The following is a 22,636-nucleotide window of genomic DNA, read 5'->3' on the forward strand; positions in this document are numbered from 1 at the left end:
TTAGTGCAGAGTTCTATCAGACCTTCAAAGAAGATATAATCCCAGTTCTCCTCAAACTATTCAACAAAATAGAAACAGAAGGTACGCTACCCAATTCCTTCTATGAAGCCACAATTACTCTGATACCTAAACCACACAAAGACCCAACAAGAAAGAGAACTTCAGAGCGATTTCCCTAATGAATATTGATACAAAAATACTCAATAAAATTCTCACAAACCAAATCCAAGAACACATCAAAACAATCATCCATCATGATCAAGTAGGCTTCATCCCAGGGATGAAGGGATGATTTAATATACAGAAATCCATCAACATAATCCACTATATAAACAAACTCAAAGAAAAAAAAACACATGAAGATCTCATTAGATCTTCACCCATTCATGATAAAAGTCTTGGAAAGATCAGGAATTCAAGGCCCATACCTAAACATGATAAAAGCAAGCAACAACAAACCAGTAGCCAACATCAAAGTAAATGGAGAGAAACTTGAAGCAATCCCACTAAAATCAGGGACTAGACAAGGCTGCCCACTTTCTCCCTACCTATTCAATATAGTACTTGAAGTCCTAGCCAGAGCAATTAGACAGCAAAAGGAGCCCAAGGAGATAACAAATTGGAATGGAAGAAGTCAAAAATATCACTTTTTGAAGATGATATGATAGTATAAAATTTCACCAGAGAACTCCTAAGCCTGATAAGAAGCTTCAGTGAAGTAGCTGGATATAAAATTAACTCAAACAAGTCAATGGCCTTTCTCTACACAAAGGATAAACAGGCTGAGAAATTAGGGAAACAACACCTTTCACAATAGTCACAAATAATATAAAATACCTTGGTGTGACTCTAACTAAAGAAGTAAAAGATCTGTATAATAAGAACTTCATGTCTCTGAAGAAAGAAATTGAGGATCTCAGAAGACAGAAATATCTCCCATGTTCATAGATTAGCAGGATTAATATAGTATAAATGACTATCTTACCAAAAGCAATCTACAGATTCAATGCAATCACATCAAAATTTCAACTCAATTCTTCACTGAGGTAGAAAGGGCAATTTGCAAATTCATCTGGAATAACAAAAAACCTAGGATAGCAGAAACTATTCTCAACAATAAAAGAACCTCTGGTGGAATCACCATCGCTGACCTCATGCTGTGCTACAGAGCAATTGTGATAAAAACTGCATGGTACTGGTACAATGACAGACAGGTAGATCAGTGGAATAGAATTGAAGACCTAGAAATAAACCCACACACCTATGGTCACTTGATCATTGACAAAGTAGCTAAAACCATCCAGTGGAAAAAAGACAGCATTTTCATCAATTGTCAGTTATCATGTAGACGAATGTGAATTTATTGATTCTTACCTCCATGTACAAAGCTCAAGTGTAACTCCACATAAAACCAGAGACACTGACACTTATAGAGGACAAAGTGGGGAAGAGCCTCGAAGATATGGACACAGGGGAAAAATTCCTGAACAGAACACCAATGGCTTGTGCTGTAATATCAAGGATCGACAAATGAGATCTCACAAAATTACAAAACTTCTGTAAGGCAAAGGACACTGTCAATAAGACAAAAGGCCACCAACAAATTGAGAAAAGATCTTTACCAATCCTAAATCAGATAGGGGACTAATATCCAATATATATAAAGAACTCAAGAAGTTGGTTTCCTTAAAACCAAATAACCCTATTAAAAATGGTGTATAGAGCTAAACAAAGAATTCTCAACTGAGGAATACCAAATGGCTGAGAAGCACCTGAAAAAATGTTCAACATCCTTAGTCATCGGGGAAATGCAAATCAAAATAATCCTCAGATTCCACCTCACACCAGTCAGAATGGCTAAGATCAAAAACTCAGGTGACAGCAGATGCTGGTGAGGATGTGGAGAAAGAGGAATACTCCTCCATTGCTGGTGGGATTGCAAGCTGGTACAAACACTCTGGAAGTCAGTTTGGTGGTTCCTCTGAAAACTGAACATAGTACTACCGGAAGATCCAGCAATACCACTCCTGGGCATATACCCAGAAGATGTTCCAACTTGCAATAAGGACACATGCTCCTCTATGTTCATAGAAGCCTTATTTATAGTAGCCAGAAGCTGTAAAGAACCCAGATGTCCCTCAATAGAGGAATGGATACAGCAAATGTGGTACATTTACACGATGGAGTACTACTCAGCTATGAAAAACGACGACTTCATGAAATTCTTAGGCAAATGAATGAATCTGGAGAATATCATCCTGAGTGAGGTAACCCAATCACAAAGGAACCCACATGGTATGCACTCACTGATAAGTGCCCAGAAGCTCAGAATACCCAAGATACAATTTGCAAAACACATGAAACTCAAGAATAAGGAAGACTAACAAGTGGATATTTTGCACCTTCTTAGAAGGGGGAACAAAATACCCATGGAAAGAGTTACAGAGACAAAGTTCAGGGCTGAGACTGAAGAAAGACCATCCAGAGACCGCCCCACCTGCATATCCATCCCATAAACAGCCACCAAACCCAGGCACTATTGCATTTACCAACAAGATTTTGATGACAGAACCCTGATATAGCTGTCTTCTGTGAGGCTATGCCAGTGCCTGGCAAACACAGAAATGAATGCTCACAGTCATTCATTGGTTGGAGCACAGGGTCCCCAATGAAGGAGCTAGAGAAAGTACCCAAGGAGCTGAAGGGGTCTGCAACCCTATAGGTGGAACAACAATATGAACTACCACCAGAGTTCATGTCTCTAGCTGCATATGTAGCAGAGGATGGCCTAGTAGGCCATCAATGGGAGGAGAGGCCCTTGGTCTTGTGAAGAGTCTATGCTCCAGTACAGGGGAATGCCAGGGCCAAGAAGTGAGAGTGGGTGGGCTGGGGAAAGGGGGGTGGGAATGGGAGAGTATAGGGAATTTTCAGAGAGGAAACTAGGAAAGGGCATAGCATTTGAAATGTAAATGACGAAAACATCGAATAAAAAATATAGATTAACACTCACTACACACACACACACACACAAACATTCACACATTCTTTTCAGTAATTGGAAATAATTCCATAGCTCATGTTTGTATGCATGTGTGTGTGCATGTATTTAATGCTGAGAAATTGACATAATTTACCAAGCATAGCAATTCCTGTTGTTAGTATTCCAATTATGCTTATTCTTATCTCTTGTATTCTAAATACACTTGGCAAAAAGAAGTCTCTGTTTCCAGTTGAATCCTAATTATAACCGTCAGAGATCTGGTCCATGTAAATTGAAGGGGAGACAAGAAAAGTACCTGTTTGCTTCTTTCTTATACTTTGTTCATTTGATTTGATTTAGTTTTGCTTTTTTGTTTTGTTTTGTTTCGAGGAAAACCAAAACACTGTTGCTCAGGACATCTTCAAACACTTATCCTCCTGTCTTGACCTTCTTAATGCTGGGATTACTGAAGTGTGCAGCCCAAGTGCTAATTTTTAACATTTTGCCTCTGAAGGCCATAATGAGTTTGTGCTATCCAGGAATAGAATAAAGATGTTTTGAGTGGTTATTTGAGACATCTTTGACCCCTAGAGACACTATAATATTTTTTTAAAACTTTAGTATCATGTGTACGTTTTGCCTACATACATGTCTATGTGTTGTGTGTATTTCTGGTGCCTGTGAAAACCAGAAAAGGGCATGAGTGTTTGTGAGCTGCCATGTGGGTGCTGGGGCTCAGACCTGGATCCTCTGGAAGGGCAACCAGCACTCTTAGCCATCTCTCTCGCTTCATATTTTAAGGGTTTGTTTTATTCATAGCTCATTTGTAGCCATTTAAGTGATAATTTGGTCACACTAAGCATCCCTCAATCCTAAACACCACTTCATCCATTGCTGTTCACTTCTTTGGACCCCATTCCCACTTACTCCATTGGACTGTCTGCCCACCACAATGCCATGCCTTAGAAAGGCTCACAACAGGGAAGTCGGGCTATCAATCAAGGTTTCTGTGTTTCTAAAGAGTAGGCAGTGAAACAGGCTCACAAGTTTGGAACTGGCTACTCACAATTTTCTGTGCTAATTTACTCTCTGCAAAATGTTTGCTTCCATCATGGAGATGGTCTTCTTAATTCAAGAAAGTGTTTCAAGAAAAACAAAACACTCAAAGTGAAATAGGAAAAAAAAACAAAATGTGCATACCTTTTGACCTCTAGAGCTGATGAATGCAGCAAAGGCCACAGCTGTTGAGCAGAGGATAAAATGATGGTTGCTAATTAGCACAAAGCATAATGTGGCTGTCTGCGCTTGTAAGCAAAGACTTTGAATAGGCCTTTCTCGAATTTGTTTAGAAGGCTTCTTTGGAAATTCTTTGCAGTGTGTAATTTTCTAAATAAGTACAGAATAGACATTTTATAATAGCGTAAATGCCAGGCAGTCGTTTAAAGATACCCTGCTATTAATTGCACTTAAATTCTTCCCTCCCATCCTTGTGAGAGAGATAAATACTGAATGGAACCATGGTGGCCAAGGTAAGAGTAGACAGTGCCACAGGCCTGAGTTTGCTGGGCCACTTTCTTGACTGAAGCCCCTCAGGGAGTGTTGTTGTTATGTCAGGAGATAGTCCCACATCATCTCACTTTTTTTGTTTTAACTGTTTTTGTACTTGACATGGTAGAAACAATATTGGGAGAAAGTTGCTAAGAAATAGGATATGCAAGTGAGTGAAGTTTAAGCAAAGAATGTAAATGAAGCTGTTTATTTGAGATTTGGAAGGAGCAAGTACACAGAAGACACAGAAGCCAAGGAGAGAGCTAGTGGTTGTGTTCTAATCTATCTGCATGGGAATCCGAGTCGAGATCTCCATTGCTTAGCTTATGGCTTCTGTCTGGAGTCAGCATCTGTTCTCCCTCTGGGGTCTTAAGAAGCATGCAGAAGCAAGCCCTGGGTCCTGAACTTCACTGTCACAGAGGTTTCTGGTCTTCACCTTCTTGGCCTCTTAGAAGATTTGACACACCTCATCTGTCTTTGTAGACTGTAAACTCTGACGAGCAGGTGCTCTTGGAGATAGGTTCCTTGATACACTTTGGTTGTTCAAACAATCTTCTCTAGAACAGTGATAATGGCTGGACTGATTGAAGAGTCATGGGTCATTGAGAATTCAGACAAGGCTTTCTTATGTTTTATTTTGGCTGCCCAGCCTTCCCCACATTTACTCTGTTTACTTATCTCTAACTTTAGAAACCTCCTGAAAGTTCACAACTTAAGGAATCATCTCTGCTAGCAATATTACACCACATAAGATCAAAAGCTTGAATTTTTAAAATTCATTTACTTATTTATTGTGTGTGTTTGGCCTGTACCATGTGTGTGCCTGGTGTCAACAGAGGTCAGAAGGCATTTCATTCTCGGGACCTGGAATTGCAGATGGTTGTGAGCCACAATATGGGTACTGGGCAGCAACCTTGCATAATCTGCAGAAGCAGAAAGTGCTCTGACCCATGTCTCTCCAGCCCCTTAATTGCTCTTTTTGATCATCCCGTCTAATGGAAATTAGGTTATATTTTTCTTTAAATGTATTAAAAGAGAACAAGTTGGGAGTAGTTCATGTTTAAGATAAACCCATCATAGGCATAGTATAAATTTCATCTTATACTAATTGGTACTTCCTAAAAAAATTTATGCTTTGCAATTTAACATAACATAAGACATCTTTGTAAGAGTAAATAAAGAAGTCTATACTTGAACATCTATATAAGCATACTAATCATGGTTAGACATTTTTAATCTTCAGGGAATTCCCTTTGGCCATTGAATAGCATTGTGCAACTGGCATGCTTTAGTAAATTAAAATAAACATCATGTTGTATTCATTAAAATTATTATTTTAAATATGAACTCATTAAGTCATCTACAGGGAAGAAAGCTAGAGCTGGTTCTATGATGATCTACCTTGTGAACAAAAGTGTCTATAACATATTATCTTCTACTTGTGATAATTGCTGATAGCGAAGCCTAGTGCCTGCAGAAGGCTGTGGGGACATGAGAGGGCTCCTGTTATAAGCCTTAAGCTCATCTCTGGTGGGCCTCCACAGGAGCTCCTGTAGAGCTAGGGCAGCATTCATTAGAGATAAAAGTCCTGTGGCCACACAGCTATCCAAGACCACTGTGACCTGCTAGATTAACTTTCCGTGTACACATCTGTCAGTGACTGACCCTAGACAGACTGTGTCACTAAGGTGAGGGTAAAGGGATGGAGTAAGCTGAAGGTGGACAGTTCGGGCAGTGTTAGGAGATATTTTGAGAATCCTTTTTTGTCTCTAGCCCAAGTGTTATATTAAAGGAACACAGGGTGGTAGTGACACCAGGTGGCTTGGATCTTCAGCAACAATCCAGGTGACTGCATTACTCACCTCAGAATGGGGAGTAGTCATCTCTAGAAGAAGTCAATAATGAAAAGTATAAACTAATGAAAACTCTGTAAGGAAATAGTATTGAGGAATATGGATGTAATGAGGAGATCTAAGGGACTCTGTGAAGTGCCGTGAGTTAGGGCATCCAAGGCAGAGGTACACAGAGAATCAGTCTTGAAAAAACAAACAAACAAAAAAATCATCTTGCACAGTAAGGCTATCATGTTCCTGAAATAGCTTTCGGGCTAATAAAAAAATCCTTAGCTAACCCTTAATATTCATTATCACAAGGAATTTTCCATGCTTTCTTTTTTTTTTTTCTTTCATTTTCTTTTTTTCTTCTCCAGAATGGAAGTGGCTATGTCCTTCCTCACAGTGTCCCTAAGTAGCTATGGAACCTTTAGAATCTATGAAACCACAAGTATTTTAACTGCTCGAATCTCATTGCATGAAACTGCCTTATAGCTTGAGGAAAAAAAGAGATCAAAAGGAAAGATATAGCTAAATAAATGAAAATTAATGCTAAGCACTATTACTGATGTACTAGACCTCAAGTTCATTCAAGCACAGCAGTATGAAAGTATGTGACTTTTCTAATGAACACCAGCAGTTTTCCCTTGTGAACCTGCTCAGTTACTGGGAGAAGCAAGGTATAGACTCATGGCTTTGTCTAGGGGCAGTAGGGGTACAAGGCTTTTTGGTTTTTTTTAATGTATGTGAGTGCACTTCAGATACACCAGAAGAGGGCATTAGATTCCCATTATAGATGGCTGTGAGCCACCATATGGTTGCTGGGAATTGAACTCAGGACCTCTGCAATAACAGTCTGTGCTCTTTACTGTGGAGTTGTCTTTCCAGCCCCACAGATCATTTTTTTTAAACACTGTGTAAAATATAATTTTTAGTTCTTCAGAATTCCACACAGACATCTAAGTAGCCTAAAATGGCCATGAACAGAGCACTTTAAATTTCCTTGGCTTTGCTTTGCTTTAAAGAATGTGGGCTTTGTGGGGAGATGATTGGGCTTGAACACCTACTCCACTGTGTACATCCTGAGACAATTTTAGTTGTGGTACGTGTTGTTCCTATAAAGTTAGTTGGCCTTGCTCTTGAGCCCAGGTTGACTTCAACACATTCTCATTCTGCCTAAGCTTTCCGAGTGTTGGGGTTACCCATGTGAACCACCATGCCCGGTTTCTGGGAAAGCTTTTGGAGCCCATTTCTTGACTTGGGAAGAAGAGCTGTGAACAACTTAGTGGCATGCCACAATCTATGCACAGTACGCAGTACACTACCTGTCAGTGGACAGGCATTCCCAAACTCTTGCTTTTATAGTTTTATAATTAGCCATGCACATACAAGGCAAAGAGCCACCTGTAAGAAAAGAACAGAGGATTTTAACACTTGTAATTGGTTCTTGTCCCCATAAGTATTGGAAGAATACTGAATAGGCTGAAGACACTATGGTAATTAAGACATAGCTTTTATGTTCTTAAAGCACTTCTACTTCATGGCCTGGAGAGTGAGGTGCTACTGTCTTGTGACATTGTGTTTATTGATTTGGTGATCTGTTCGGGTTTACTCCACAAGGTAATCCGTAGTAAGCCTTTAGTTCTATTTGCCATAAAGAGGGCAATAAAGCACAGACAAGTTAATAGTCGACGTTAAAGGATGTAACATATGCCCACATGGCATATTGGCACAAGGTCATAAGAAGTTAAACTGGGCTCAATTATGCACTTCTACCTCAGGTATCTCACAGAAGAAAAGCAAGTTAGAAAAGGATTCAGGAATAGTACACCAGAGCCATGAGACTGGCCTGAGAATGCAGTCCTTAGAGCCGTAACATAGTTCCACAACAATGGAATGACCACTCTGATTCTACACCAACCTGGTATCCTAGTAATGACCCTGAATCAAAACATGGGTGTAAATGCAATGCTACAACACTCAGCTCTCCCTGCAGAAGCATAAATAAGCAGGGCTGTGAGATAGCCCCAAGTCTATGCAAGCTATTTTTTTGTCACCTTATCTTCAACTCTGATAAACCTGGGAAGCCCATCCGTCTGAGGCTGGGAAAAAGGTCGCTTGAACTCAGTCTCAGAGCTTCTCCTGATTTTCAATCTAGAAGGCTGACCCAGCTTTTCTGCCCTCAAGGTCTAGATCATCTCTTGGGTCCCACTGTGTCCCAGATTTTGGTACTGGTCTATAACCATGTTTTCTGCTGCTCTGCATCCCATGAGCCCTCTATAAGACCAGGGTGTCTTAGCTTCTGTTTGATCTTATACTCAGGAGAGAGGAAGCAAGAAGGGAAAGTAGCCACTGGTCTCAGGATATGCATGCCACACAATCAACCTCCTTAATTTATTTATCTCCAGAATATGCATATATAGAGAGAGAACAGATACTTATCTGTGAATTTTCAGAAGCACCAAAAAGTGAAAGATGACTAAATGAATGTTATCTTTAGTGGCTGAGTGAACTCAAGGAGGAAAAATGGTTGGATAAAAAGGTCAGTGCTTTCGAAATTCCCTGCAGCTATGAATAGTTGCTAAGGCTGGAATGTATATTCGCTAGTTATTTTTCCATCTCAAACATTATACCACTGGGAAATACATTGTTATTGCTTAATTGAAATGGATGTTCAGGGTAGGGAGGATGTTTCTATCGTTTTGCTTTTTCCCACCCAAACCAATGAATTGGGCATTGTGTATGCGTCCTGTTTTCAGATTGTTGCCTGTTGTAAGGTTGAAACACATATTTCATTCATATATCTTAGCTTTTCTCCCCTCAGTGCTTTCAAAAAGAATAGCTTTTCTTTTCTAGTTTGGAAGTGGGTGGATGTGGCTGAGAGCTATCACATTCATTGAGAATACTAACAAGCGGCTTTGTTATGATGAACCAATGGGAAGAAGTAGTTATTCCAACAGTGTTTGGAGGGTGTCTTTGTAATTAAGGGAGAAAGGCACTGTCATTTATTTCTTTTCTTACTGTTTTTCTTCCCATCCCTTTTTAGACAAAACCTGTTGCATTTGCAGTTCGGACCAATGTCAGATACAGCGCAGCCCAGGAGGATGACGTTCCGGTGCCTGGCATGGCCATCTCCTTCGAGGCAAAAGATTTTCTGCATGTTAAAGAAGTAAGGAGAATTTGTTTCCTTCCATGTGATTTTTCACCTTCAGCTCTCACTTCCTTCTTAGTGTTGTGAAATAGACTTAGTTCTAACTGCTGTTGTATAACCCGCAGCTAAATCGGTGTCTTAGAACCTTTTCTGATATAAATAAACTTCAATGTAGAAAGGAGTCAGAGGCTCCTAGCAGGATGGCCAGGGCCCCTTTGGGCTTTGTGCCCCAGAAATTAGGAACTATTTTGCTGAGTGATCCAATTTTATGTGTGCCCTGCCTTTTATCTCTTAATGATTTATCTTGATTGACTACTGGTAATGTTTTTCCTGATGACTGAAGTCAGAGTCATATAAGGAAGAGGCTTTTTAGGTTTTTTTTTCTTCTTTTTTTTAATGAGACAAGATTTCACTCTGTGGCCCAGGCTGACCTAGAATCTTTTATGTGGCCCTGGCTCTAAAACTCAGTATATAGCCCAACCTGGCCTCAAATTTGCAACAACTCCCTACTACCCACCATCCTTCCCTCCACCTCATTCACCTGGGTGCTGGGAGTCCAGTTGTGAACTTCCATGCCTGCCTCCCTGGAAGAGTTCAGTTGCTTCTTCCCACCAGAGAAGCTTCACTTCTGCAGCAGAATGGAATGGTGGGAAATAGAGCAAGTGAGACAGGAAGGAAGCTGATGCCAAGAAAATGTCTGTTACCCTAAACAGACAAGGACAGCCTTTAAATTAGAAAAGTTCACGTTTAATTACTTTTTTTTTTTTTTTTGGTGTCCACATATCACATGTGTGCTCTGTGGGACATGATAATTTTTCCTAGAGTTCACTTTTTTTTTTGGACCTGAGGGAATTTAGAGTTGGAGGTGTTCACACAGGGAGAGTATGAAAATTAACTGGGCCATGCTCTAACTAATGCAAGTGAAGGAGGCTAGAGAGCTCACAACTGCAACAAGTCTTAGACAAAGATGTAAAAAAAAAAAAATGGATGCAAAAAAAAAAAAAAAGGAAATCAAAGTGTTCAGAATTGATGGTGAGCATCCACAGGAACAGGTGAACATACAACAGGAAGTTAAACTAATATAGAGACTTTTCTTGATGCTAATACTTTGAGCAGAATCATTTTGTACTACAGAAAGAAAAATCATGAGCATTTTATAAAATACTTGATAATAGATTTAATTGAGGAAAATAAAATTAGATCCTGAAGATTCAAGATAAATATTTACCTGCAAGATAAGCTATCAGCATAAACATGAGAAAAACCACATGTGAATGCTGTACTGTATGCTTATAAAACTGCAGAGGTACATTTTGCTGATACAGAATATTTCAAGTATATTTCAGTATTCTTCTTCAATATTAATACTTTGAATTAAACCACTTTCATAAGCAAAAGAACTCTGTAAGACTTCCTAGCTCCTGATTGTCTCTTGCTAGAGATATTAATCTTTGAATGTTGACCAATTATTACATATCTCAGCTTAGACCTAAATGCAGCACTGGAAAGGGAAAACCAAGGAGATGCAGTCTTTATTGGACTGCTGGCTAGCCACACCAAGCTGGGCACACACTTTTCTGAGCTGAACACAAAAACCCAAAGGCTTCTTGAATTTTGGTATTAGATGTATGCTTCTAACTGCCATGTTTTTCTCCCGTGAAAACAGTTGATGTAGAAGAAGTCAATTCAGATGTTTAAACCTCTTGAACTGATTCTAATACTTTGGATTTTGTGTGTAGAAATTTAATAATGACTGGTGGATAGGACGGCTGGTTAAAGAAGGCTGTGAAATCGGATTTATTCCAAGCCCAGTCAAACTAGAGAACATGAGGCTACAGCACGAACAGAGAGCCAAGCAAGGGAAATTCTATTCCAGGTATGAACAACAACAACAAAAAAAAATCACTGTTTATATAAAAATGCAGACATTGTCCTCGCTTCTGTCCTGTTGCTTGCTGAGTACTGTGATCCTTAGTGTATATTGAGCAGATGCTGATGCTGTTCATAGAGAGCATCACGGGTTCTTTTAAAAAACACTTCATTCCAGCTTCTGATTCTAATTGAGAATCAATTGATTATGATCATTAATAAAAATAGCTATGGTTACAAAGCACTAAGTTTTGCCTTCAGCACAGAGGAGACTCTGAAATCCGAATCATTTGCTGAACATAGGCAAGCAGCAACCACAGTGACTAATCCCAGTGTCTGTCTGTAGCTGCCCAATGTGGCTGGCAGATGCTTGAGGGATATCAGCCTCAGGCATCACTGACAAATAGCAGCTCCTGTGGTCTCTTGGTTTCATTTTCACTTGAGAGATCCAATTTTCAATTCTACCAACTGTTTAGCACAGAAAAAGACACCATGTATGAAGCAAAATTGCCTTCATGAATAGCAGTTAGCTGAAGTTGTGCAATAGGCTAGGTCTATTACTCTGATGAGGCCTTCTTAGGAGGCTTACTCTTGGCTTCCCTTCAGCAAGACATTCATTAAGAGGGCTTCTCACCCAGGAGGTGAACTTCATACTGAAGCCTGTATAGCCAAGGTGAAGAATGCAGTATGCTTCTCACATGGATGGAAGGAGAAAGGAGGGGAAGGCTTTATCTTCCTGTGGGTGGCTGAGTTTCAGTCTTACTCCATTACAACTTGCTTGTTTGTATAATGTCAACTCCATTGTTAGTGCTAAAATTTTAATGTTAGGAAGTATTTTTCACCTACTGTCACGAAATGAGTGAAACTGGCTGTTGCCTCATTAAAACCAGAACTTGATCACTGTCACACTCCTACTGTCTTGCAATTTATTGTACAGAGCTGGGTTACTCCCTCTTCAAACTGTATAATGTTTCTTTGACTTTCATGATTTTATTTCATTGCATCTGTCTACCAAACTTTTATCTAGGTATGCCTAAGGACATCCACTCTCTTCCACAAGTATTTACATTTGCCTTTCGAAACATTTATATATTTTGTAAGGACATAATCAAAGTCAGTGTGTATGTCTGTGTATATACATACAGACACACACACACACACACATATATATACATATATATGTGTGTGTATATATATATAACATACATACTTCAGAAGGCTGAATTTTATGTAAATATGCAGATATATATTTATTTGTATTATATATACATATATATACACATATGTATGTGTATTTATATACACATATGTGTGTGTATATATATATATGTAATATATATATATACACATACACAAAAATTTCAAAGACTGACAAAAATCAGGGGCTAGAGGGATGCCTCTACAGTTAAGTAATGTCATGGTGCTCTTCCAGAGAACCCAGGTTCAGTTCCCAATACCCACATGGAGTCTAACACTTGTCTGTAACCTTAGTTCCAGGAATCAGATGCCCTCTTCAGGCCTCCATGGACATTGCACACAGGTGGTACATTTACATATATGTAGGCAAAACACTCATGTATAAGAATAAAAATGTTTAAAAAGACTAACAAACATCAAAGGCATTAATACCAGAGCACAGTTCAAGAACTTGTCATGTGAATGTCACATCATCCTCTGAATGTTTTATGTATTAGCGGCATCTGTCACAATTTTGCACAACATAGTATACTGCCTATTAAAACTCATAAATCAGAAGAGCAAACCTGTGCTTGATCTAAAGTTAGGCTTTGGAGTTTAGGAGGCATACAAACAAAAGATGAAAGCTGCAGGAAGGAGGTGCTTGGTCTTAGCAACAAGCATCCTCTCGCATTTCCCAAAAGTGATTCCATAAACTCCACTTTTTACTAGCTATATACACTCCTTTATGTCCTTTTTGGGTGAGCAGGATTTAAACTTTAGGGAGACGCAGAGCTCACCTGCTGGTTGTTTAGTAAAGTGATTGTCCTTTGCTTTGTGTATTAAAATGCTAGAAGAGTAGGAAAAAAATTCAACCAGCAAGGGCAGAACTTTTAACTGCATATCAGTATTTACCTAGGGCAGCAGTGCCTCTTGAGGCACACACATGGTACATGGTTTTTCCTAGTAGACCCTGGATCATCCATGATAAGATGCACAGGTCAGTGCAGTTATATTGTTTGAATTCCATGACATTCATAATCAGATAGCGTATTTCTGGGTTCTATGTGTTAAGGGATGGCACGCATTCCTCTATCCTGGTGAACCATCCATTCTATCAACTCCAACATTTCTCAAACACGCAAGCAAATGCTCCATCACACTTGAGTCTGGTAACTGAGAAGGATTTTTAAACTTTGATTTTTTAATTTTTTTACATTTAAAACTAGCATACAATATATTAGATGTCATTATGACACTTCCTTATAAAGCATGTTTTACTGGATTCTCCTTTGCCCTGTTCAGAAGTGTTGAATAATCTTCACAACTTAACCAAGTGGAGTCCTTCTTGTTAAGCTTGTTTTGAAAATGTTCACTATTGTCTTCTGGTTAATTCATATTGTAATCCTTGTTTAAGTTTACTCTTGTGTCTTAAAGATTGGTGAATCGGGAGACTGCTTTGTCCCAATTGCTTATCTTTTGCAGGTTACCATGAAAGCTGTACTTTTAATCTTAAGCTACTAAAAATAATCAAGCTAATCCAAAGGAACTTGATCTAAGTGAGGACACATGAATTTTAGGTGTTAGCATTGAGGCCATACTCTTTACCTCCACATCCTATAAATGTAAAGGCAAAGCATGTGTTCCCTGTCTGCCTATCTAAGATCTGGACATGGAACTTGAGAGCCAGAGAAATTATCCTAGCTCTTTCCCATATCCTCAGGAACATAAAGGAAAAAAAAAAAACCAAAAAACAAATTCAAGACCAAAACTATCATAAAACTGTTTCAAGTACCACAGAAGTCTCCACTGGTGAATGACTGCTTCCTTTAAACAAATACGCATTTTTTGAGAGTTCAATAAAAACATAATTTATTCATTATAACATTTATCCAGAAGTACAATGTTTTTGTATCTGAAACAACTGTTGCCTTTAAATCTGAATGTTTGGTTTCCTTCAGTAAATCAGGAGGGAATTCATCATCCAGTTTGGGTGACATAGTACCCAGTTCCAGAAAATCGACACCGCCATCATCTGGTGAGTAGGTCATCAGTGCTGACCATGCATGTGCCCTTCATGCTTCCCCAGACTTCTTTAGTTGCATGAGTTTACAAACCTACAAATGTGGAAATTCATCAGATATAAAGAGGCTTCCATGAAATTAGGGGATATATGGACCATATTTCCTGGTATTGAATATCAAGCAAGAAAGTCGCCTGTGTTTGCACTAAGTTTTTATAGAAGAAACAGTGGTAATTTAATTGGTTACCCTAGTCCCTCTTGTGACATGTTGTCAAGGGCAGCAAAGCTTTATGTGAATTTCAACTTCAGGGTATTTTATGGTAATTTGTCTAATAAAAATCTGGCAGCTTTACATCATGTGCAAACTTGAAGTTCTATATGCACTTACTGGAAGTTGACACCTTTTATCAAGTAAACAAAAGTACATATACTTTTAAGTGAGCAAAATCTGGACACGAAAATTATGTCAATTTTGGATCTATATTGGTTGAAAAAACTATACACATATAACTCACAGCAATTTAAAGCCACTGAAAAAACGTAAGCAAGCTAGTCTGCTCAGAGTAGGCACAGTGTTGATGAGGTGCATACGTCTACTGTGATGGAGGAAAGACTTGCAGAGTTGATGAGGTGCATATGTCTACCATGATGGAGGAGCACTTGGCAATCCCTGTATGTACAAGGGAAGGAACATGTGAAGGGCAGGGATTCCTCTTTAGCCCTTACAGATATCCTAACTGCCTAAAAGGCCATCTCAGAATGGTCTGGAAGACTGTGCTGGGGGTGGGGGGCTAGCATGAAAGAAGGTTACATCAGATTGTGATAAAACCCCTTATCTGCTGGAGATATGACAAGCTCTTCTATCCTCTAATGGTAAGGCAACCTTGATTTGTGTTAATGAAATGCTGAAAACTTCCTGTACACTGGGGAATAATTAAGTGCACATTTAACATGATGACATTAAGATGAGATTAAAACTTCACTGGAGTATTTAAAAGATACAGGACTTGGGAACAACTTCCCTAAATGCTAAGACTAGAAAGCACCGAGATTGATTGGCCAGGAATAAAAAAACAACAAATGTAATATACAACATCAGAATATCTTCGCTCTGATGAGTTTCTTATCAGCAGCTCAATGGATCTAAAAAGAATCTTCAGGAAATCCTAGGGACAATTTTCCAAGTCTCCTACCAAGAATAACTAACTGTGCCATAGCAAGCATGGACTGGCCTGCAAGTATAGTTTTCATGTTTTGCTTACCAGAGGTTCTAACTTTACTGCTCAACTCACTGCTAGACCATGGAGTAATTTCCAGTCCCTATATATGTAATGCGCATGCACAACACATACCTCAAACTACACCTGTGCGTAGACCTCAGCCCTGAACTTGGCTTGACTTGACCCAAGCTCTAAGAGTAACCTAAAATACGGTTCTCTAAATAGTAAGGTATGAGGCAGGAAAACGATAGTGAAAAACAAACTACAAAATAAATTAAAAATGCCATGGAAGTCCTTTCCCCTGAGTAATGCTGGTGCTTGCCTAGGTAAGGGAGCTCACGTGTGCTTAGTGTGGGTAGCGTCTCTTACCAGAAGCATCATCTGAGGTAGGTGAATGAACAGAAAACTGAAAGAGTTGAAAACCTTGTAGCTTAAATGTGTTCTGAACACTGCATTTAGAATTGCTTCTGAACAAACACAGACTCTTCTAGACCTAAAGCAAAAAGTCACCAGGCACTGAGCTGGAAGGAGACTTTGAGCCTGAGCTGTTGAGATGTAGGTGAATTTCCATCTGGAATTTAGGCTCTGTGTGGGTGACTGAACATCTCACCCTTGTCTGGGCTAGACCTGTTTGCATTCCCATTCTTTATAAATTTGCAGGTTAAATTCCTTTCATTAAGAATTTCCTTTTAAGACAAATCTATCTGATGACCACAGCTGATGAGAATCAGCAGATAAATCCTAAAATCCAATTCAGAAATGTCACCATCCTGGAGGCCTGTGAACTCTGGCATTTGTTGGAATTTCTAGCCTCAGTTCCAATAAAGTTCTTGGAGGGTGGCTTGTCTCCAGATGTGGCTCTTCATAAACCCAGTGAAAGGTTGGAAGGATAAAGTATATGGGAATATGCCACCAGAAGGGAAAGAGACTTGATATTATTGGTTAAGAGCTATTATTTTATAATAGTAACCTAGATTCCCACCTTCATGTCCGGAAGTTTTTAACAGTGTGCTTCCTTGTTAAAGGGCACCATAAAGAAATTTTTCGCTGTGAGCAAAGCTGTAGTGTAGTGTAAATGTCTAGATTGGTTCCAAACACCCGAAATTTTATGACTGTGGCATTTCTCTGCAGACCAAGATCTGAACCTTTAACTAATTAGTATGCATAAACTAGACCAAAAGAAAGTCCCTTACCCATAAAATAGCAGAGCTGCAAGACTGTGCTGGCTAGCCAGAGGTTCGCCCCTTCACAAACTTCTGAACTAATCAAACAAACAAACAAACAAACAAAAACAATTAAACAGGAGATCCACCACTCTCTGGTCTAAAACTGCACAATAATATGCTGTGTACCAGATGATCTTGGGTGCTTTGAAAAGGCCAGGAGAGGTAATTCAATTTAGGTTGTGTTTCAGGGTAGCTGATCCTAAGCACCAAACTGTTACTCTAACTAGTTATTCTTTAAATCAGTGCATTATGCAATCTGTTCAGGAGTTAATATGTCATGTGCAAGGCCATATAAGGTGGACACATTTCCTTTTCTAATGCTTGACCTACTCTCAACCATGAAGTAATTATCTAGTAAGCTCAGTTCTGATACTGTTCTAAACCCTGATTCTGAGCACATGACCAATGGGGAAGTAAAAGGAATGGAAAGAATACATCTAGATGGTGAAAGCATCTCACCTACAAGGTGGTGTGATGCAGTCATGGGCCCAATTCTAAGGCAGGAGCCATGGGTCCACAGTTTGGCACTGCTGGACTTATGCTAAGAATAAGCCCCTTGCATTCTGTGGGTTCAGCCTCTGAGTCTTAAAAACACAGGTTGATTTGAGTTGATCTTAGAAACTCCCTACCTGATTCTGTAGTTGATTAAAATTCCACAGCAATTTCATGTAGAAAGTTTTCATAACCTTGAAAATGAAATTATGCATCTTTTTTTTTCACTTACTGGTTTTAGAGCTATATTTTCAGGGAAATGAGTTTCAGAAGTGAAAACACTCCAAGCACCCAACCTGGACCATTTACTCCTGAGGAAACAAGAGGCCTGTTCTTTGGGGCTCTTGGACTCTGCCTCAGAGGCTAGGGAACCACCCAAATCCTAACTGACTTTGATAGAATGATTTTGTTAATCTGGTATTTCCCATCAGTCATCAATCAGGCTATCTGAGGACACACATTCTACCTTGAAGTCACTTCAATCCTGTGTGTCCCAGAACACCCTAACAATCATTTATGATTTCTTTGGTGTATCGTGGATCAAGGGCTTTCTATTCTTTTTTCCTTAAATGTTATAATTTTAATGAAACTTTTTAACTGGTCCCTGTTCTCCTTACATAAAATCAGAAAAAATGAGAAGACCGAAGCCTATCATATTAAATGTTTCCAAAGTACTTGTCTTTTACCTAAGAGCTGGGGTATGACCTTGTACTGAGGCCAAGTGCTTTGTAAATTACATTTATAATCTAATATGGAGAATACAATGTTTGAAGCAAGTGCAAAGTATTCCTCTACAAGCTCTCAGGAGATCTTGCACCGACTTGTGCAAGCAGCTATCACAAGGGTATCTTTCAGTCTTGTTAGAGTTGACTGCATTGCATCCTTCACATGTCTTACATATTTTACTCTGTGTAATAGACTGCACATTCATGATGAATCTTCTGCATTGGTTATTCTATTTGCTTTTGTTTTATTTTCTTTATAACCTGCTTTTCCTCTCCTATCCACCTGATGACTTTTGAATTGTTTGTCTGTATATAGCTATAGACATAGATGCTACTGGCTTAGATGCAGAAGAGAATGATATTCCAGCAAACCACCGCTCCCCTAAGCCCAGTGCAAACAGTGTAACATCACCCCACTCCAAAGAGAAAAGAATGCCCTTCTTTAAGAAGGTAACCCCAACTTCCCAGCTCCTGTTGTTCACTTGCTCCGCCGCACTGCGTCACACTTCTGGTCCTGTTATGTCTGCGTCCTTTGACAAGTCAATAACATGCATGCTCTGTTATTCTTTGTTTCTTTTCCATGCTGCTGTAGCAAAGCAGAAGCAGAAGTCGGTAAGTTGACATTGACATGCCTGTGTTTCTCCTGCCAACGGCATCATTAGCATCAATCCACTTGATTTTATTAAGTGCAGTCTTCCTGGTCCTAGGACAGTCCATCAATAGCTAACTGAATCCATGTATCTCACAGCAACTAAATGCAGTGGGTGACCTGTTGAAATGCCATTACAATAATTATCCTTTTTGATGGAATGATACATGCTACCAAGGGACTTTGTTTAAATACTCAAGGATGTTCAGGCCTGACTGTCTGACCAGCACACCTCAGTTGTACATGTGTACATATTTTTATTGTCTGCCTTTCTTTTTTCCAGAAACATAAATTATAATCAAGCACATTAAAGCAGTTACTGGATACTTCTTTATGCTATCCAGGTACATTGCTTATGCTTTAAAAAAAAAAGAGGTCATTCAATTTTTAATTCAGTCAGTATTTAAACTTCTAATCCATTAGGTGCAAAATCTGCAGATGAACAAGACCAGTGGAAAACTGCAGACTTGTTTGGCGGTTTACTGTGAGTTTTTCCTGTCATCATGTATAAACACCCTCCCAGTGTTCTTGCCTTATCCATCAGTCAGATGGCAGCTTCACATCTATCAGACAATGGGGCTGCTGGCCACATGAAGAGCCTTTGCCATTGGTCAGTCAGGATGCCACATACCACTGCTGTAGCCTGAGCAGAAACTCCAGGGAAATCCCAAGTTTTCTCTCAGTGTGTTTCATTGTTTAATAACAGTATATTTTAAATATTGCCCTCCATTTCCATTTTTTTCTCCTCCTTTGACCCAGTACCTTTTATCTTCCACATCCACTATGCTTTAGACTCACAATCCCTAATGTTACCATGCATTGCACAAGAATGGATATTTTTAAACTTATATATAAAGTAATATTTATCCTGCCCTAGATTTTCAGCAAATTACCTTCACACACACACACACACACACACACAGAGAGAGAGAGAGAGAGAGAGAGAGAGAGAGAGAGAGAGAGAGCGCTGTATTGCTCTGTAAAGTTTAACTACATTGCCTTACTTGGAAGAATAAGCTTTTTTATTTCTTTTTAAATAATCATTAAAGAGAGAACCCCAGGCACAATTTTAAACACCTGAACTTTTGTGTTGATACAGAAACCCCTAGCATGATGATCTTCCACAAGAGTGGGCCACCTCTCTGGTCCAGCCTTGTCTTCACAACTGAAGCTTGCAGCTAGGTAACCTCAGGTGCCCACATTGCAGATGTTTCTTAGAAAGCCAACAGTGCTCAGCCACTCCGGACTTCACCAAGTAACAGCATCAAGCTGATCATGTTCATCAGAGAGTATTTTGCAGTTTACTATCCTGCAAATTGGAAAACATTAAACAGGTTTATCCTAATGTTTCCACTAAAATGGTTTAGATAAAAAGGACAGATAAAAATGTTGTCATTAATAATACAGCACAAAGTATCAATATTCCATCAAACAAGGTAATTTCCCTTGTTAACCCTGCTGACAGAGAAGCTGTCTGATGGTCAGCATGGGTTACCCTTTGCTGGTGGCTATCACAGGCTAAAGTAATTAAAGTCCTATCTTTTCTTAATAGTTATTGCAATTTATAATCCTATACTTAATGATAAAAGGGTGAAGGAGTCTTACTGTAGTATCAAAGGATATATATGACTTCTAGGTATTTTCAGTACAAACCCAAGTGATATGAAATGTAATCACTTAACAAATATGCATATGATGCCTGCGGCACAGTTGCTCATTCTTCTTGTGTTCCTTACTCTGTGATAACATAGAATGCAGAACTAGAGAGGCGGCTGTGTGTGAGTCCACACCAGCTGTCTTCTGTGTTTTAGGTTGCTCGTAGGGTGCTGCTTGTCTGCTTGTTTGGCTTTTGTGATGTTACTGTACTGTGTTGGTCTTGGTTTTTTATTTCACTCAAATATGCATTTTACCTTTATTATGTCTATTAAAGGGAAGTTTTGAGTGCTAGGGAAAATGTTGAGCAGTAAAAGGTGAATAGCCCTTTCACAGCAATATATTTTTTCTTTTGATTATATGGTCTATAACTACGGGTGTGGTTGACACCATTAAATTTGATGTGTGTCTAGATAGCCTATAAGCAACAGAAATATCAAAATACAACAAGTTTGTGATTGGTGATTTTAAGCAACAGTCAAGTGCTTTTCAGTAACACAATGATATAAATATTATATGTACCTCAGTTAGTCAGATCCTTAAAATATCATAAAAAAGCTTTCCTTTGTTAGATGTGACACTTATGGCACTCCTTAAGGGAGGCTGTCTTACAGAACTCATGCATATGAGAATGATTGGTTTGCTCATCAAGTATCTACAACCCCTTTCCCCTGTCCTAATGCTTATTTAAAAGGGGCATTTCCACATCGCTTTACAACTACCCAGTACAAGAGCTTGTTTACATTTCATCAAGCTAACTGTGTTATCTGAGTTTCAAGTTTTCAATAGAAGAAATCAAGCTCAATGGCGATTGTTTTGGAAACAGCAATAAAATTTAGCTCCTACCCTCGTCTTCTTTAAAGTGTAACAAATTACCTACTGAAAGGCATGAATCAGTTATGGAACAGAAACTCACTAATGTGTGCTTCAGAAACAGATTGGATATGCAAGGTAGTCAAATGATGACAAATTGTTCATCTTCCTTCCAATACACATAAATCTTGATTTGAGAACTTGATAAATGTCAAACAAAACAAAACAAAACAAAACAGAGGCGCCAAATCCCAAGGCATTAATCATGAAGCTGTGACCAATGGTAATGACTGCATGCTTGCAAGCCAATTTCTGCTTCCTCGTAATCTCAGTAGCATTCCAAGCTTTTGGCAGTTAGAAACACATGCTTGGAAACTAGGTGCTTTACGGGTAAGGCCAACATATCACATGCAAAGGAGACAGGAATTTATCTTTCTTTTCATGATTAACCATGATCCTTTCAGCTCTTCAGAAAACCCAAGTGTATCTGCAGAGCAAGTCATCAGTGTATAGTCAAGCCTACGGCACCCAGTCTGCACTGGGCATGTTTCTGTTTGTTCTACCAACTAGTTTCAGTACAAGGAGACCAAAGACTATTCAGTAATTTAAACTGAGGAAAATAAACATGCTGATTTTTCATTGGGTTTAATAAGAGACAATTATGAATGTACTTGTCTGAAAATTCAGTGCCTTGTATATTACAGAGTTCAGTAAAGAGGACCCTATACATAAAGTACTTCAGATCCACTGCCTTTGAGAAATCTAAAAATGTCTCATTTCTCTGCAGACAGAGCACACTCCTCCTTATGATGTGGTACCTTCCATGCGACCAGTGGTGCTGGTGGGCCCGTCTCTGAAGGGGTATGAGGTGAGTTTGGGGTGCCACTCTCTGTAGCACACTTGGCCGGCGACTGTTAACATGCTCTGTGACTATACCCTCCCAATTCAATGGGCTGAGTTTGACCTTGTCTCACAGCAGCAGAGCATGCTTTTCTGGCTGTGGTATTCGTTTCCTAAAGGTTGCCTTGGGTAGTCCTGCTAGCTACAACCCACCACATGCAGGAAATAGTATCAAATGGAGAATACCTGCAAGCCCTTGCATAGGAATTGTTTGCCATTAAAATATCCTACACTCAGAAATTTTACCTTGTCACTTCATTAGGGTTTAAAAACAGGAAGTATGATACATGCTCCACTATGTTCATAGCAGCCTTATTTATAATAGCCAGAAGCTGGAAAGAACCCAGATGCCCCTCAACAGAGGAATGGATACAGAAAA

The 22,636-nt window shown here is 39.2% G+C and overlaps 1 protein-coding gene across 16 annotated transcripts in view; it reads left to right on the forward strand.

Moving 5' to 3' along the window:
* Cacnb2 (calcium voltage-gated channel auxiliary subunit beta 2) overlaps nt 1-22,636 on the forward strand; it is a 385,021-nt gene that overhangs the window by 346,280 nt on the left and 16,105 nt on the right. For 9 of the 16 annotated variants that reach the window (XM_021156782.2, XM_021156781.2, XM_021156784.2 and 6 more), the window contains 5 exons: nt 9,407-9,529; nt 11,251-11,387; nt 14,518-14,594; nt 18,559-18,692; nt 22,145-22,225. In XM_021156782.2, coding sequence (XP_021012441.1) covers nt 9,407-9,529; nt 11,251-11,387; nt 14,518-14,594; nt 18,559-18,692; nt 22,145-22,225 — 552 coding nt within the window. Of the gene's footprint in view, nt 1-9,406; nt 9,530-11,250; nt 11,388-14,517; nt 14,595-18,558; nt 18,693-18,834; nt 18,855-22,144; nt 22,226-22,636 lie in introns of all 16 variants that reach the window. The other 7 variants (XM_021156785.2, XM_029473857.1, XM_021156790.2 and 4 more) reach the window with 1 other exon arrangement.

The sequence above is a fragment of the Mus caroli genome, chromosome 2, assembly GCF_900094665.2.
Source record: "Mus caroli chromosome 2, CAROLI_EIJ_v1.1, whole genome shotgun sequence".
Lineage (NCBI taxonomy): Eukaryota > Metazoa > Chordata > Mammalia > Rodentia > Muridae > Mus > Mus caroli.